At 55.0% G+C, this 14279-nt stretch overlaps 1 protein-coding gene across 1 annotated transcript in view; it reads right to left on the bottom strand.

The window, feature by feature from the left end:
- Positions 1–2519: 2519 nt before the first annotated feature.
- The window catches only part of APOC1 (apolipoprotein C1), a 31241-nt gene continuing 19481 nt past the window's right edge, over positions 2520–14279 (bottom strand). The window contains exons 3-4 of the mRNA XM_069201465.1: positions 5775–5922; positions 2520–2733 (exon numbers count right to left, since the gene is read on the bottom strand). Of these exons, the coding sequence (XP_069057566.1) occupies positions 2673–2733; positions 5775–5922 (209 nt within the window). The 3' untranslated portion in view covers positions 2520–2672. The remainder of the gene's footprint in view (positions 2734–5774; positions 5923–14279) is intronic.

The raw sequence follows: 14279 nt of genomic DNA, 5'->3' as shown, positions 1-14279 counted from the left end.
TGTTTCCAAGATGGCAGAGGTCTGGAGCACACTGGAGGAGCTCTGGTCACCTCCCAGGGGAGGTGCAGGTCAGGGGAGTGGTCACTCCCCTTTCCGTTGTCCAGTTTCACTCCAAAGCAGGGCTGAGGGGTCCCTGAAACGGTGTAGACTGGCTTATGCAGAAATGGGCACCATCTGTGCCCATTAAAGCATTTCCAGAGGCTGGGGGAGGCTACTCCTCCCCTGCCTTAACACCTTTTTCCAAAGGGAGAGGGTGCAACACCCTCTCTCTGAGGAAGTCCTTTGTTCTGCCATCCTGGGCCAAGCCTGGCTGGACCCCAGGAGGGCAGAAACCTGTCTGAGGGGTTGGCAGCAGCAGCAGCTGCAGTGAAACCCCTGAAAAGACAGTTTGGCAGTACCAGGGTCTGTGCTACAGACCCGTGGGATGATGGGATTGTGCCAACTATGCCAGGATGGCAGAGGGGGCAATTCCATGATCATAGACATGTTACATGGCCATATTCGGAGTTACCATTGTGAAGCTACACATAGGTAGTGACCTATGTGTAGTGCACGCGTGTAATGGTGTCCCCGCACTCACAAAGTCCGGGGAATTTGCCCTGAACAATGTGGGGGCACCTTGACTAGTGCCAGGGTGCCCACACACTAAGTAACTTTGCACCTAACCTTTACCAGGTAAAGGATAGACATATAGGTGACTTATAAGTTACTTAAGTGCAGTGGTAAATAGCTGTGAAATAACGTGGACGTTATTTCACTCAGGCTGCAGTGGCAGGCCTGTGTAAGAATTTTCAGAGCTCCCTATGGGTGGCAAAAGAAATGCTGCAGCCCATAGGGATCTCCTGGAACCCCAATACCCTGGGTACCTTAGTACCATATACTAGGGAATTATAAGGGTGTTCCAGTATGCCAATGTGAATTGGTGAAATTGGTCACTAGCCTGTTAGTGACAATTTGGAAAGAAATGAGAGCATAACCACTGAGGTTCTGGTTAGCAGAGCCTCAGTGAGACAGTTAGTCATAACACAGGGAACACATACAGGGCACACTTATGAGCACTGGGGCCCTGGCTGGCAGGGTCCCAGTGACACATACAACTAAAACAACATATATACAGTGAAAAATGGGGGTAACATGCCAGGCAAGATGGTACTTTCCTACAACGGTGCAACCGCGGCGCTTCCGCCGGTGTCGTAATTCCCTGTGAAGCACCGCCAGCCTGTTGGTGGTGCTTCCTCCAGAACAGCCCTGGAGGCCTTTGGTAGTTTATTTTAGTGACACAGGCCAAAAATATCTTAGAGGCAATACTCCTTCTGGAGGTAAGTATTATACACAATATATACACTAGACACCAAAATAAGGTAAGTACACAGTAAGAAAATAGTGCAAACTGAAAAACCTACTAATCACTGACTGCCCACCAATGATACTGCCCAATACCCAGACTGCCTGCCAATGACCCACCAATGATACTGCCCTATAACCATTGCCTGCCCACCAATGATACTGCTCAATAACCACTGCCTGCCCATCAAAGATACTGCTAAATAACCAATGCCTGCCCACTAATGATACTGCCCAATAACCACAGCTCACCCAACAATAATACTGCCCAATAACCACTGCCTGCCCACCGGTGATACTGTTCAATAACAACTGGCCACCCAACAATAATACTGCCTGTTAGCCCTCAAGTGCCTACCAATGGTACTCCTCAGCAACCATCCACTGCCACCAATGATACTGCCCAGTAACCAACAACTGCCCACCAGTAATAGTGCCCAATAACCATTACCTGCTCACAAATGATACTGGCCAATAACCACTGTCTGCCCACAAATTATACTGCTCAATTACTAATGTCTGCCCACAAATGATACTGCCCAATAGCCACTGTAGGCCTACAAATGATACTGCCCAATAGCCATCACCTGCCTACAAATGATACTGCCCAAAAACCACTGCCTGCTCACTGATACTTCCCAACAACTGCCTGTCATCAATGATACTCCCCAATAACTACTGCCTGCCCACCAATGATATTCACCAGTAACCATTGCCTGCCCACCAATAATACTGCCCAATAATCAATGCCCACCCAATGATAATTCTGCCAATAATCGCAGCCTGCCCATCAGTGATACTGTCCAGTAACTAGTGCCTTTGTACAAATGATACTGCCCAATAACCACTGACTGCCCATCAATAATACTGCGAAATGACCACTGCCTGCCCTAAATGATACTGCCCAATGACTACTGCCTTCCCACCAATGATACTGGACAAAACTCACTGCCTGCCCACCAATGACACTGCCCAATAGCCACCACATGCCTATCAATGATACTGCCCAATGACGACCACCCGTCTGAAAATGGTACTGCCCAAACACCACTACCTGCCCACCAACGATATTGCTCAGTAACCACTGCTTGCCCATGAATGATACTGCTCAATAATCACTGCCCACCCCAAACCCAGAGTAAAGCCAAGCACATCAGAGAAAAGAAGAAAATCTGTTGTAAATATTTGTAAGTTTAATGAGTATCTGAAGGGTAAAGAATGATTCTAGTAAAATACACAAGATTAAAAGTCCTGTAGCTGAGGGAGTGCTGTCCTACAGCCCTCTGGCGCCATCTACTGCCTCTGGTCTGCAGGCGCTCCCAGTCTCTCTACTTGGATTTGATGTTGAGAGCATCTTTTGCTTTCTGAAACGTTTCCGTAATCCAGTTTCTGCAACAAAAACAGAGCACAGAGTGAGCACTGCCCCTGCCGTGGGCACAGTCGGCAGCGTTAGGCACTGGTGTGGAACGGTTAGATGCTGGGGCCATGTGTCTGGCCACGTGACAGCGCCGCAGGTCCCCTTGCTGTGCTGCGTTACAGGGAAAGGGCAGGGATGTGCAGTATTTAAAAGAATACGGTGCGTTCCTGTAGTTTACTCAGCATCAGCACCCTTCTGGTGCAAGGCAGGACTGTACTTGTGCAGAAAGGGGTACGTACCTTCCTGCACAACTACAATCCTCAGAGGCTCCATCCCCTATATGCCCTGCAGCACACATGGAAAGAGGAAGTAATGAGAAACATCTCCTTGTGACACCTCACCTGGGGAGGATGAGCATTTGTGGCTCATTACCAGGTTTACCACTCCTCATAAATCTGGGAATGCATCAAAATCCATGGAAGGTGGGCGGGAACACCCTTACTCGACCCATGGAGCACCTCCCTGTGGCAGAGTAAGGTAATGCAGGGATTTGCGCTGCCCTGCATTACTCTGGATTTATCAAGCCACTCAGGGTCACACAAGGAAGTATGGAAGAGTTAGAGACTACTAAGGAGCTGTTACACTAGTATGGAAGAGTTAGAGACTAGTAAGGAGCTGTTACACTAGTATGGAAGAGTTAGAGACTAGTAAGGAGCAGTTACACTAGTATGGAAGAGTTAGAGACTAGTAAGGAGCAGTTACACTAGTATGGAAGAGTTAGAGACTAGTAAGGAGCAGTTACACTAGTATGGAAGAGTTAGAGACTAGTAAGGAGCTGTTACACTAGTATGGAAGTGTTAGAGACTAGTAAGGAAGTGTCACACTAGTATGGAAGAGTTAGAGACTAGTAAGGAGCTGTTACACTAGTATGGAAGAGTTAGAGACTAGTAAGGAAGTGTTACACTAGTTTGGAAGAGTTAGAGACTAGTATGGACAGAAGGAAGAGCATGATGTAAAGGCTTAGGCACCATTATAGACCGAAGACCAGGACTCAGTGCTGAGGCCCTCTCCACTGGCACAAACGCACCAGAGCTAACAGGAGCGATACAGAAAAGAGTGCAGGGAGCAAAAAAGGGAGGGATACAGGAAGGAGCAATAAAGGGAGGGATACAGGAAGGAGCAATACAGAGAGAGATACAGGAAGGAGCAATAAAGGGAGGGATCAATACAGCAAGGGATACAGAAGGAGAGCAGAGAGCAATAAAGGGGGGATACAGGAAGGAGTGCAGGGAGCAATAAAGGAAGGGATACAGGAAGGAGCAATACAGAGAGGGACACAGGAAGAAGCAATGCAGGGATGGGTTGATACAGCAAGGGATACAGGAAGGAGTGCAGAGAGCAATAAAGGGAGGGATACAGGAAGGAGCAATACAGAGAAGGATACAGGAAGGAGCAATGTAGGGATACAGGAAGGAGCAATGCAGGGAGGGATCAATACAGCAAGGTATACAGAAGGAGTGCAGAGAGCAATAAAGGGAGGGATACAGGAAGAAGCAATACAGAGAGGGATACAGGAAGGAGCAATACAGAGAGGGATACAGGAAGGAGTGCAGGGAGCAATACAGGGACCGATACAAGAACTAGTGGAGGGAGCAATACAGGGACGGATACAAGAACTAGTGGAGGGAGCAATACAGGGAGGGATACAGGAAGGAGTGTGGGGAGCAATACAGGAACCGATGCAAGAACTAGTGGAGGGAGCAATACAGGGAGGGATACAGGAAGGAGTGCGGGGAGCAATACAGGAATACAGTGAGGGATGCAGGAAGGAGTGCAGGAAGTAATACATGGAAGGATGCACAAGGTAAACATGAAGGAGTGCTGGGTGCAATACAGGGAGGGATACAAGAAGGTGTGCAGGTAGTAATACAGGGAGGATCAATGCAGGAGGGATAAAGCAAAAAGTGCACAGAGCAATACAGGGAGGGATAGAAGAAATAGTGCAGGGAGCAATACAGGAAGGAGTGCAAGAAACAATATAGGGAGGGATACAGGAAGGATCAATACAGCCACAGATATATACGAAGGAGTGCAGGGAGCAATACGGTTAGGGATACAGGAAGGAGTGAAGGGAGCAGTAAAGGGGGATACAGGAAGGAGTGCAGGGAGAAACAGAGGGACACAGGAAGGATCAATACAGCAACGGATACACAAAGGAGTGCAGGGAGCAATACAGGGAGGGATACAGGGAGAAGCAATACAAGGAGGTATACGGTATACAGGAGGGAATACAGGGAGCAGTACAGGGAGGGATACAGAAGGTATACAGGAAGGAGTGAAGGAAGTAATATAGGTAGGGACACGAGAAGAAGAAATACAGGGAGGGATGCAGGAGGGAGCAATACAGGAAGAAGCAATGCAGGGGGATACAGGAAGGAGTGCAGGGAGTAATACAGGAAGAAGCAATGCAGGGGGGATTCAGGAAGGAGTGCATGAAGCAGTGTAGATAGCAATACAGACAGGAATACACAAGGTAGACAAGAAGGAGTGCAAGGAGCAATACAGGTACGGATAGAGAAGGTATACAGGAAGGTATGCAGGGAGTAATAAAGGAGGTATACAGAAAGGAGTGCAGGGAGCAAGACATGGAGGGCTACAGGAAGGAGCAACCCAGGGAGGTATATAGGAAGGAGTGCAGGAAACAATAGAGGGAGGGACACAGGAAGGAGTGAAGGGACCATTACAGGTGGGGGCGGAATAGAGGGCGGACGCTTACTCGTCCCATGGGCCAGTGATGGTGCTAGGCGGGCCAGTAGTGGATACTGCACTTGCCCAAAGGGCAAGTGATATTGTTGGTGGAAATGTAATGCTGGGCGCTGCACTCAAGCAATGGGCTAGTGGCCATGCTGAGTGGATCGATACTGGACGCTGCCCTGGTCCATGGGCCAGTGATGGTGCAGGAAGCCCAATGTCAGATGCTGGCTTCACCGCCACACAGGGTGAAGTACAGGTCAGTGGTCCCCCTCCACCCCCTCCCGAGACCACAAGGCCAGTGGTTTGCAGTGGACTTTACCTGGTCTTTGTAGCAGGTTCACTGTGGTGGATTTTGTTAAATACGTCCTTGGTTTTCTCACCAACATGAGAGGCTACTTCCCGAACCTTGCCACCGAATTCCCTCAGGCGGTCGCCAATGCTGGGGGAGTCGTCAGCAGTGGTGACATCTGTGGCGGGAGGGTATAAACACTTCATTAGCAAGCATTGTAGTCACTGAGAATCAAGCACCATAAGCGAGCAGAGCAGCCTAGAGTCAGTGTGTGAATGGAAAGATCTAGATTAAGACTTCCTGCGCCAAGCCACAGGGAGCAGGAGGTTTACTGGGTGGTCATGTGGGTAGGAGATCCAGCTGAGGGGCCAAGAAAGTGCTGATGGTGTAAGAGAGTTTCCAGCATCCCTTGAATAGTCTAGTTATGGGCACAAAGCCTGAGCTTGGATTCAAGTGAGAATGTGCCGTTCATTCATTCGTTCTTGGTTTCCTTGTATCATGCAGTCGAACGTCGCAATGATTTACAAGGTTGCAATGGAGCAAACATTAGACAGTTTGAGGGTTGAACAATCTACCGATGTATCTGAAGCACCTGGTAACAGCACAGGCAGGCACTAGAAGCCCTAACCCAAGACACAGGCAGAGGAGGGAGACCTTGTTGCAGCGCTATCTGAGAGTAAGAAGACCAAAGGGCTTATCACTTTGCATGCGCTAAAATGTGCTTGGTGGGGTTGTAAAAGGATTTTAGCTGGGAGAGAAGACAGAGGGTCAGGACAGAGGGGAGGGAAGGGAGTTTGATAAGTAGTGGAGGGAAAGGGCAGAAATGAAGCAAGAGGCTGGGAGATGATGGGGAAGAAATGTCCTGACAGGAGTCTGAGGTCACAACCGGTCTGTAGAGATGTTAGGTTTGTTCTGAGCACCATAGACCTCATGCAGATCATGTCTGCTGTCAGTGTTTTGTCATGTCAAACCCACAGCTGCCAATCGAAGAGAAGCAGCTTTAGGTCTCGCCTACAACAGTGCAAGCCCTGCATGCACTTGCGCTTACGAGAGATTGAATACAATAAGTGGCTTGGAGCCCGTCTGTTGCTAAACATTTGTTGGCTTCATTGTCACTCTTTTATGCTGCCTTCTAATTGGCCAGAACATGCTGGCTTCACTTCCTTTTCTTTTGGCTGGAGCATGGACCAAGTATTGATTGTTTCAGCTCGATTGGTGCCCCTCTACTGATCACACTGTGTTAGAGGTACTATTTTTATTTCTTTCCTGTTGTCCTTGTTGAACCTCTTGCTGTTTGTAGCTGTGTTTTACTTGCCACACACTTCACAGGAGCCCTCTTCTCCTTTGAAATGGAAGTTTACTCTGACAGAGGTTATCTACTTCTAAATTTCCCTTATGGTTTTTCTTTTTCGCACATGGGGAGATTAACTGATTTGCTCAGAATCACAGGAGTATTGTGCAGAGACCTAACAAACACTGGCAAAGCAAATAAGTCTGGCCTTTGAGACTATTGGTTCTGCCATTGCCTTTTGTTCCTGCTGCACAGCATGGCCGTTGCTGCCTGTGTAGCGTTGCTGTTTAGCAGAGGGGCTGCTGTGCAGCATGGCTAAAAATCTAAATAAAAAGTGATTATGGTGCATCCAGAGATAATGCACTAAAATAAACACATTAGTCCTTGCTTTATCATGGCACTTTTTAAAATTAGTTAAACTACATTGTAAAGCTGGCGGGGGGGTCTTCTGGTCCTGGCTCTTATTTGGAAAGAGCAAGATGGGGTCTGTGGTGCCTTGCAGGCCCAGGCTATGGCTTTCATGGATCCCCAAGTGCTCTGAGACATGGGGCGGACTTCGTCAGCACTGTCAATCAGGCTTCGTTGATACATCAATGTCTTTTTGCTGCACTTAGGGCCGGACACACAAAGGTAACGTTAGACTAAAAATCTTACTGAGATCAAAAAGTAGTATATTTAGACTTTTGGTCTAAGTTAGACTTTTTGTCTGAGTCACCCTTTTGGTCTAAGTTTACCTTTGTGAACCAGGCCCTTAGTATTTACTATAACGGGTCTTGTACCAGGGGTGAGTTTAGAAGATGACATTATTCCAGACACATGTGGTCTGGTGTTCTGTTTATTCCTCCTGACCTCATCTGACAGAATCCTTGTGGAGGCTGGGCGTGCAGTGACCCCCAAGAGACTGGGTGTGCAGTGACCCCCAAGAGACAGCACAGGCCTCAATGGCTCGGGGTGTCTGCACCACAGTTTTAATGGAGACTTGTTTCTTTGGGATGAAGGGTCTGCCTGAAGTTTCTGGGTCTGTCTCCTGGGTGCAGACCCCGATCATGGCTGAGACATCACTCAGTGTATAAGGGTTCTCTGGTCAGAGGAACTCAAACTCCTGAGTGGTCTCCATCTAACCCGTGACGGTGTTTTTTCAGCCAGTTTGATACATTAACAGCCAGGTCTTGAGCAGTCCAGTCTGGTTTGGGGGGGGGGGGGGGGTGGGGGGGGAGGAGGGGAACACCACGATTCTTCTGGGGCCCATCTAGGTTCTGGTGATATGTGGTTGCATTCCTGGATTGCTGGTGTCAGAGGTCTGTAGCCAGGGTATGTACGACTCCAAGGTGCGGAGAGGCCACTGAGACCTGAGGTCTGTAGCCAGAGAGTGTAGGGTTCCCAGGTGCAGTGCGGCCAGTGACACCTGAGGACTGTAGCCAAGGTGGGTAGGGCTCCCAAGGTGTAAGGCCACCAGCATGACCTGGGGTCTGTAGCCAGGGTGTGTAGGGCTTCCAAGGTGCGGAGCAGCCTCTGAGACCTGGGGTCTGTATTCAAGGAGTGTATGACTCTCAAGATCCAGGGCGGCCCGGTGAGACCTAGGATCTGTAGCCAGGGCATGTTGGGCTCCCAAGGTGCATGGTGGCCCAGTGAGACCTGGGGTCTGTGGATATTGCGCATAGGGCTTCCAAGATGCACGGTGGCCGGCGAGGCCTGGGGTGTGAAACCAGGGCATGTTGGGCTCCCACGGTGCAGGGCAGACAGTGAGGCCTGGGGTCTGTATTCAGGGCGTGTAGGGCTCACAAGGTGCAGGATGGCTACTGAGGCCTGGTTTCTGTAGGTAGGGCGTGTAGGGCTCCCAAAGTGCAGGGTGGCCAGTGAGTCTGTATTCAGGGCATGTAGGACTCCCAAGGTGCAGAATGGCCGGTGAGAACTGGTGTCTGTAACCAGGGCGTGTAGGGCTCCCAAGGTGCTGGGTGGCTGGCGAGGCCTGGGTTCTGTATTCAAGGCGTGTAGGGCTCCGACGGTGCAGGATGGCCAGTGAGGCACGGGGTCTGTAACAAGGGCATATAGGGTTTCCAAGATGCAGGGCAGCCAGTGACGCCGGGGATCTGTATTCAGGGCGTGTCGGGCTCCCAAGGTGCAGGGCAGCCAGTGAGGCCTGAGGTCTGTAGCCAGAGCGTGTAGGGCTCCCACGGTGCAGGGAGGCCAGTGAGACCTGGGGTCTGTAGCCTAGGGCGTGTAGGGCTCCCACGGTGCAGGGCAGCCAGTGAGGCCTGGGGTCTGTAAACAGAGCATGTAGGCCTCCCACGGTGCAGGGTGGCCCGTTGAGACCTGGGGTCCGTAGCCAGGGCGTGTAGGGCTCCAACGGTGCAGGGCAGCTTCTGAGACCTGGAGTCTGTAGCCAGGGCATATAGGGTTCCCAAGGTGCACGGTGGCCAGTGAGTCCTGGGGTTTGTAGCCAGGGTGTGTAGGGCTCCCACAGTGCAGGGTGGCCCGGTGAGACCTGGGGTCTGTAGCCAGGGCGTGTAGGGCTCTCATGGTGCAGGGAGGCCGGCGAGGCCTGGGTTCTGTAGCCAGGGCGTGTAGGGCTCCCACGGTGCAGGGCAGCCAGTGAGGCCTGGGGTCTGTAGCCAGGGCGTGTAAGGCTCCTACAGTACAGGGCAGCCTCTGAGACCTGAGGTCTGTACTCAGGGCGTGTAGGGCTCTCACTGTGCAGGGCAGCCAGTGAAGCCTGGGGTCTATAGCCAGGGCGTGTAGGGCTCCCACAGTACAGGGCAGGCAGTGAGGCCTGGGGTCTGTATTCAGGGCGTGTGGGCTCCCAAGGTGCAGGGTGGCCGGTGAGGCCTGGTTTCTGTAGGTAGGGCGTGTAGGGCTCCCAAGGTGCAGGGTGGCCAGTGAGGCCTGGGGTCTGTAGCCAGGGTGTGTAGGGCTCCCACGGTGCAGGGCGGCCAGTGAGAACTGGAGTCTGTAGCCAGGGCATGTAGGGCTCCCATGGTGCAGGGCAGCCTCTGAGACCTGTGGTCTCTATTCAGGGCGTGTAGGGCTCCCACGGTGCAGGGCGGCTAGTGAGACGTGGTGTCTAGCCAGGGAGCATAGGGCTCCCATGGTGCAGTGTGGCCTGGTGAGACATGGGGTCTTTAGCCAGGGCGTGTAGGGCTCCCACGGTGCAGGGCGGCTAGTGAGACGTGGTGTCTAGCCAGGGAGCATAGGGCTCCCATGGTGCAGTGTGGCCTGGTGAGACCTGGGGTCTGTAGCCAGGGCGTGTAGGGCTTCCATGGTGCAGGGCAGTCTGTGAGGCCTGGGGTCTGTATTCAGGGAATGTAGGGCTCCCAAGGTGCAGGGCGGCCTCTGAGACGTGGGGTCTGTATTCAGGGTGTGTAGGGCTCCCACAGTGCACAGGTGGCCGACGCAACCTGGGGTTTGTATCCAGGGGGTGTATGGCTCCCACTGTGCAGGATGCCCAGTGAGGCTTGGGTCTGTAGTCAGGGCGTGTAGGGCTCCCACAGTGCAGGGCAGCCGGTGAGACCTTGGGTCTGTATTCTGGGATTGTAGGGCACCCAAGGTGCAGGGCAGCCGGAGAGGCCTGGGTCTGTATTCAGGGAGTGCAGAGCTCCCACGGTGGCCGGCGAGGCCTGGGGTCTGTAGCCAGGGCGTGTAGGGCTCCCAAGGTGCAGGGTGGCCAGTGAGTCTGTATTCAGGGCATGTAGGACTCCCAAGGTGAAGAATGGCCGGTGAGAACTGGTGTCTGTAACCAGGGCGTGTAGGGCTCCCAAGGTGCCGGGTGGCTGGCGAGGCCTGGGTTCTGTATTCAAGGCGTGTAGGGCTCCGACGGTGCAGGATGGCCAGTGAGGCACGGGGTCTGTAACAAGGGCATATAGGGTTTCCAAGATGCAGGGCAGCCAGTGACGCCGGGGATCTGTATTCAGGGCGTGTCGAGCTCCCAAGGAGTCAGGGCAGCCAGTGAGGCCTGAGGTCTGTAGCCAGAGCGTGTAGGGCTCCCACGGTGCAGGGAGGCCAGTGAGACCTGGGGTCTGTAAACAGAGCATGTAGGCCTCCCACGGTGCAGGGTGGCCCGTTGAGACCTGGGGTCCGTAGCCAGGGCGTGTAGGGCTCCAACGGTGCAGGGCAGCTTCTGAGACCTGGAGTCTGTAGCCAGGGCGTATAGGGTTCCCAAGGTGCACGGTGGCCAGTGAGTCCTGGGGTTTGTAGCCAGGGTGTGTAGGGCTCCCACGGTGCAGGGTGGCCCGGTGAGACCTGGGGTCTGTAGCCAGGGCGTTTAGGGCTCTCATGGTGCAGGGAGGCCGGCGAGGTCTGGGTTCTGTAGCCAGGGCGTGTAGGGCTCCCACGGTGCAGGGCAGCTATTGAGGCCTGGGGTCTGTAGCCAGGGCGTGTAAGGCTCCTACAGTACAGGGCAGCCTCTGAGACCTGGGGTCTGTAGTCAGGGCTTGTAGGGCTCTCACTGTGCAGGGCAGCCAGTGAAGCCTGGGGTCTATAGCCAGGGCGTGTAGGGCTCCCACAGTACAGGGCAGGCAGTGAGGCCTGGGGTCTGTATTCAGGGCGTGTGGGCTCCCAAGGTGCAGGGTGGCCGGTGAGGCCTGGTTTCTGTAGGTAGGGCGTGTAGGGCTCCCAAGGTGCAGGGTGGCCAGTGAGGCCTGGGGTCTGTAGCCAGGGTGTGTAGGGCTCCTACGTTGCAGGGCAGCCTCTGAGACCTGGGGTCTGTAGTCAGGGCATGTAGGGCTCCCACGGTGCACGGTGGCCGGCGAGGCCTGGGGTCTGTATTCTGGTCATGTAGGGCTCCCACGGTGCAGGGCGGCCAGTGAGAACTGGGGTCTGTAGCCAGGGCATGTAGGGCTCCCATGGTGCAGGGCAGCCTCTGAGACCTGTGGTCTCTATTCAGGGTGTGTAGGGCTCCCACGGTGGCCAGTGAGACATGGGGTCTTTAGCCAGGGCGTGTAGGGCTCCCACGGTGCAGGGCGGCTAGTGAGACGTGGTGTCTAGCCAAGGAGCATAGGGCTCCCATGGTGCAGTGTGGCCTGGTGAGACCTGGGGTCTGTAGCCAGGGCGTGTAGGGCTTCCATGGTGCAGGGCAGTCTGTGAGGCCTGGGGTCTGTATTCAGGGAATGTAGGGCTCCCAAGGTGCAGGGCGGCCTCTGAGACGTGGGGTCTGTATTCAGGGTGTGTAGGGCTCCCACAGTGCACGGTGGCCGACGCAACCTGGGGTTTGTATCCAGGGGGTGTATGGCTCCCACTGTGCAGGATGCCCAGTGAGGCTTGGGTCTGTAGTCAGGGCGTGTAGGGCTCCCACAGTGCAGGGCAGCCGGTGAGACCTTGGGTCTGTATTCTGGGATTGTAGGGCACCCAAGGTGCAGGGCAGCCGGAGAGGCCTGGGGTCTGTATTCAGGGAGTACAGAGCTCCCACGGTGGCCGGCGAGGCCTGGGGTCTGTAGTCAGGGCGTGTAGGGCTTCCACAGTGCAGGGTGGCCGGCGAGGCCTGGGGTCTGTAGCCAGGGCGTGTAGGGCAGCCAGTGAGGCCTGGGGTCTGTAGCCAGGACATGTAGGGCTCCCACAATGCAGGGTGGCTGGCGAGGCCTGGGGTCTGTATTCAGGGTGTGTAGGGCTCCCACGGTGGTCGGCGAGGCCTGGGGTCTGTAACCAGGGCATGTAGGGCTCATAAGGTGCAGGGCAGCCAGTGAAGCCTGGGGTCTGTATTCAGGGCGTATAGGGTGCCCAAAGTGCTGGGCAGCCAGTGAGGCCTGGGGTCGGTATCCAGGGCATGCAGAGCTCCCAAGGTGCAGGGTGGCCGCCAAGAGCTGGGGTCTGTAGCCAGGGTGTGTAGGGCTCCTACGGTGCAGGGCAGCCTCTGAGACCTGGGGTCTGTAGTCAGGGCGTGTAGGGCTCCCACGGTGCAGGGCGGCCCAGTGAGACCTGGGGTCTGTAGCCAGGGCATGTAGGGCTCCCACGGTGCAGGGCGGCCCAGTGAGACCTGGGGTCTGTAGTCAGGGCGTGTAGGGCTCCCACAGTGCAGGGCGGCCAGTGAGAACTGTGGTCTGTAGCCAGGGCATGTAGGGCTCCCACAGTGCAGGGCAGCCTCTGAGACCTGGGGTCTGTATTCAGGGTGTGTAGGGCTCCCACGGTGCAGGGTGGCTGGCGAGGCCTGGGGTCTGTAGCCAGGGCGTGTAGGGCTCCCACGGTACAGGGTGGCCAGTGAGGCCTGGGGTTTGTAGCCAGGGCGCGTAGGGCTCCCACAGTGCAGGGCGGCCCGGTGAGACCTGGAGTCTGTAGCCATAGTGTGTAGGGCTCCCACGGTGCAGGACAGCCTCCTAGACCTGGGGTCTGTAGCCATGGCGTGTAGGGATCCTACGGTGCACAGTGGCCGGCGAGGCCTAGGGTCTGTAGCCAGGGCGTGTAGGGCTCCCATGGTGCAGGGTGGCAGGTAAGGCCTGGGGTCTGTAGCCAGGGCGTGTAGGGCTCCCACGGTGCAGGGCAGCCAGTGAGGCCTGGGGTCTGTAGCCAGTGTGTGTAGGGCTCCCACGGTGCACAGTGGCTGGTGAGGCCTGGAGTCTGTAGCCAGGGCGTGTAGGGCTCCCACGGTGCAGGGTGGCTGACGAGGCCTGGGGTCTGTAGCCAGGGCGTGTAGGGCTCCCACGGTACAGGGTGGCCAGTGAGGCCTGGGGTTTGTAGCCAGGGCGCGTAGGGCTCCCACAGTGCAGGGCGGCCCGGTGAGACCTGGAGTCTGTAGCCATAGTGTGTAGGGCTCCCATGGTGCAGGACAGCCTCCTAGACCTGGGGTCTGTAGCCATGGGGTGTAGGGTTCCCGAGGTGCATGGTGGCTGGCGAGGCCTGGGGTCTGTATTCAGGGCGTGTAGGGATCCTACGGTGCACAGTGGCCGGCGAGGCCTGGGGTCTGTAGCCAGGGCGTGCAGGGCTCCCATGGTGCAGGGTGGCAGGCAAGGCCTGGGGTCTGTAGCCAGGGCGTGTAGGGCTCCCACGGTGCAGGGCAGCCAGTGAGGCCTGGGGTCTGTAGCCAGAGTGTGTAGGGCTCCCACGGTGCACAGTGGCTGGTGAGGCCTGGAGTCTGTAGCCAGGGTGTGTAGGGCTCCCACGGTGCACGGCGGCCGGCAAGACCTGGGGTCTGGAGCCAGGGCGTGTAGAGCTCCCACGGTGCAGGGTGGCCAGTGAGGCCTGGGGTCTGTAGCCAGGGTGTGTAGGGCTCCCACAGTGCAGTGCAGCCACTGAGGCCTGGGGTCTGTAGCCAGGGCGTG

Source organism: Pleurodeles waltl, chromosome 7 (genome assembly GCF_031143425.1).
Source record: "Pleurodeles waltl isolate 20211129_DDA chromosome 7, aPleWal1.hap1.20221129, whole genome shotgun sequence".
NCBI classification, from domain to species: Eukaryota; Metazoa; Chordata; class Amphibia; order Caudata; family Salamandridae; genus Pleurodeles; species Pleurodeles waltl.
This window is presented reverse-complemented; position numbering and strand designations above follow the sequence as displayed.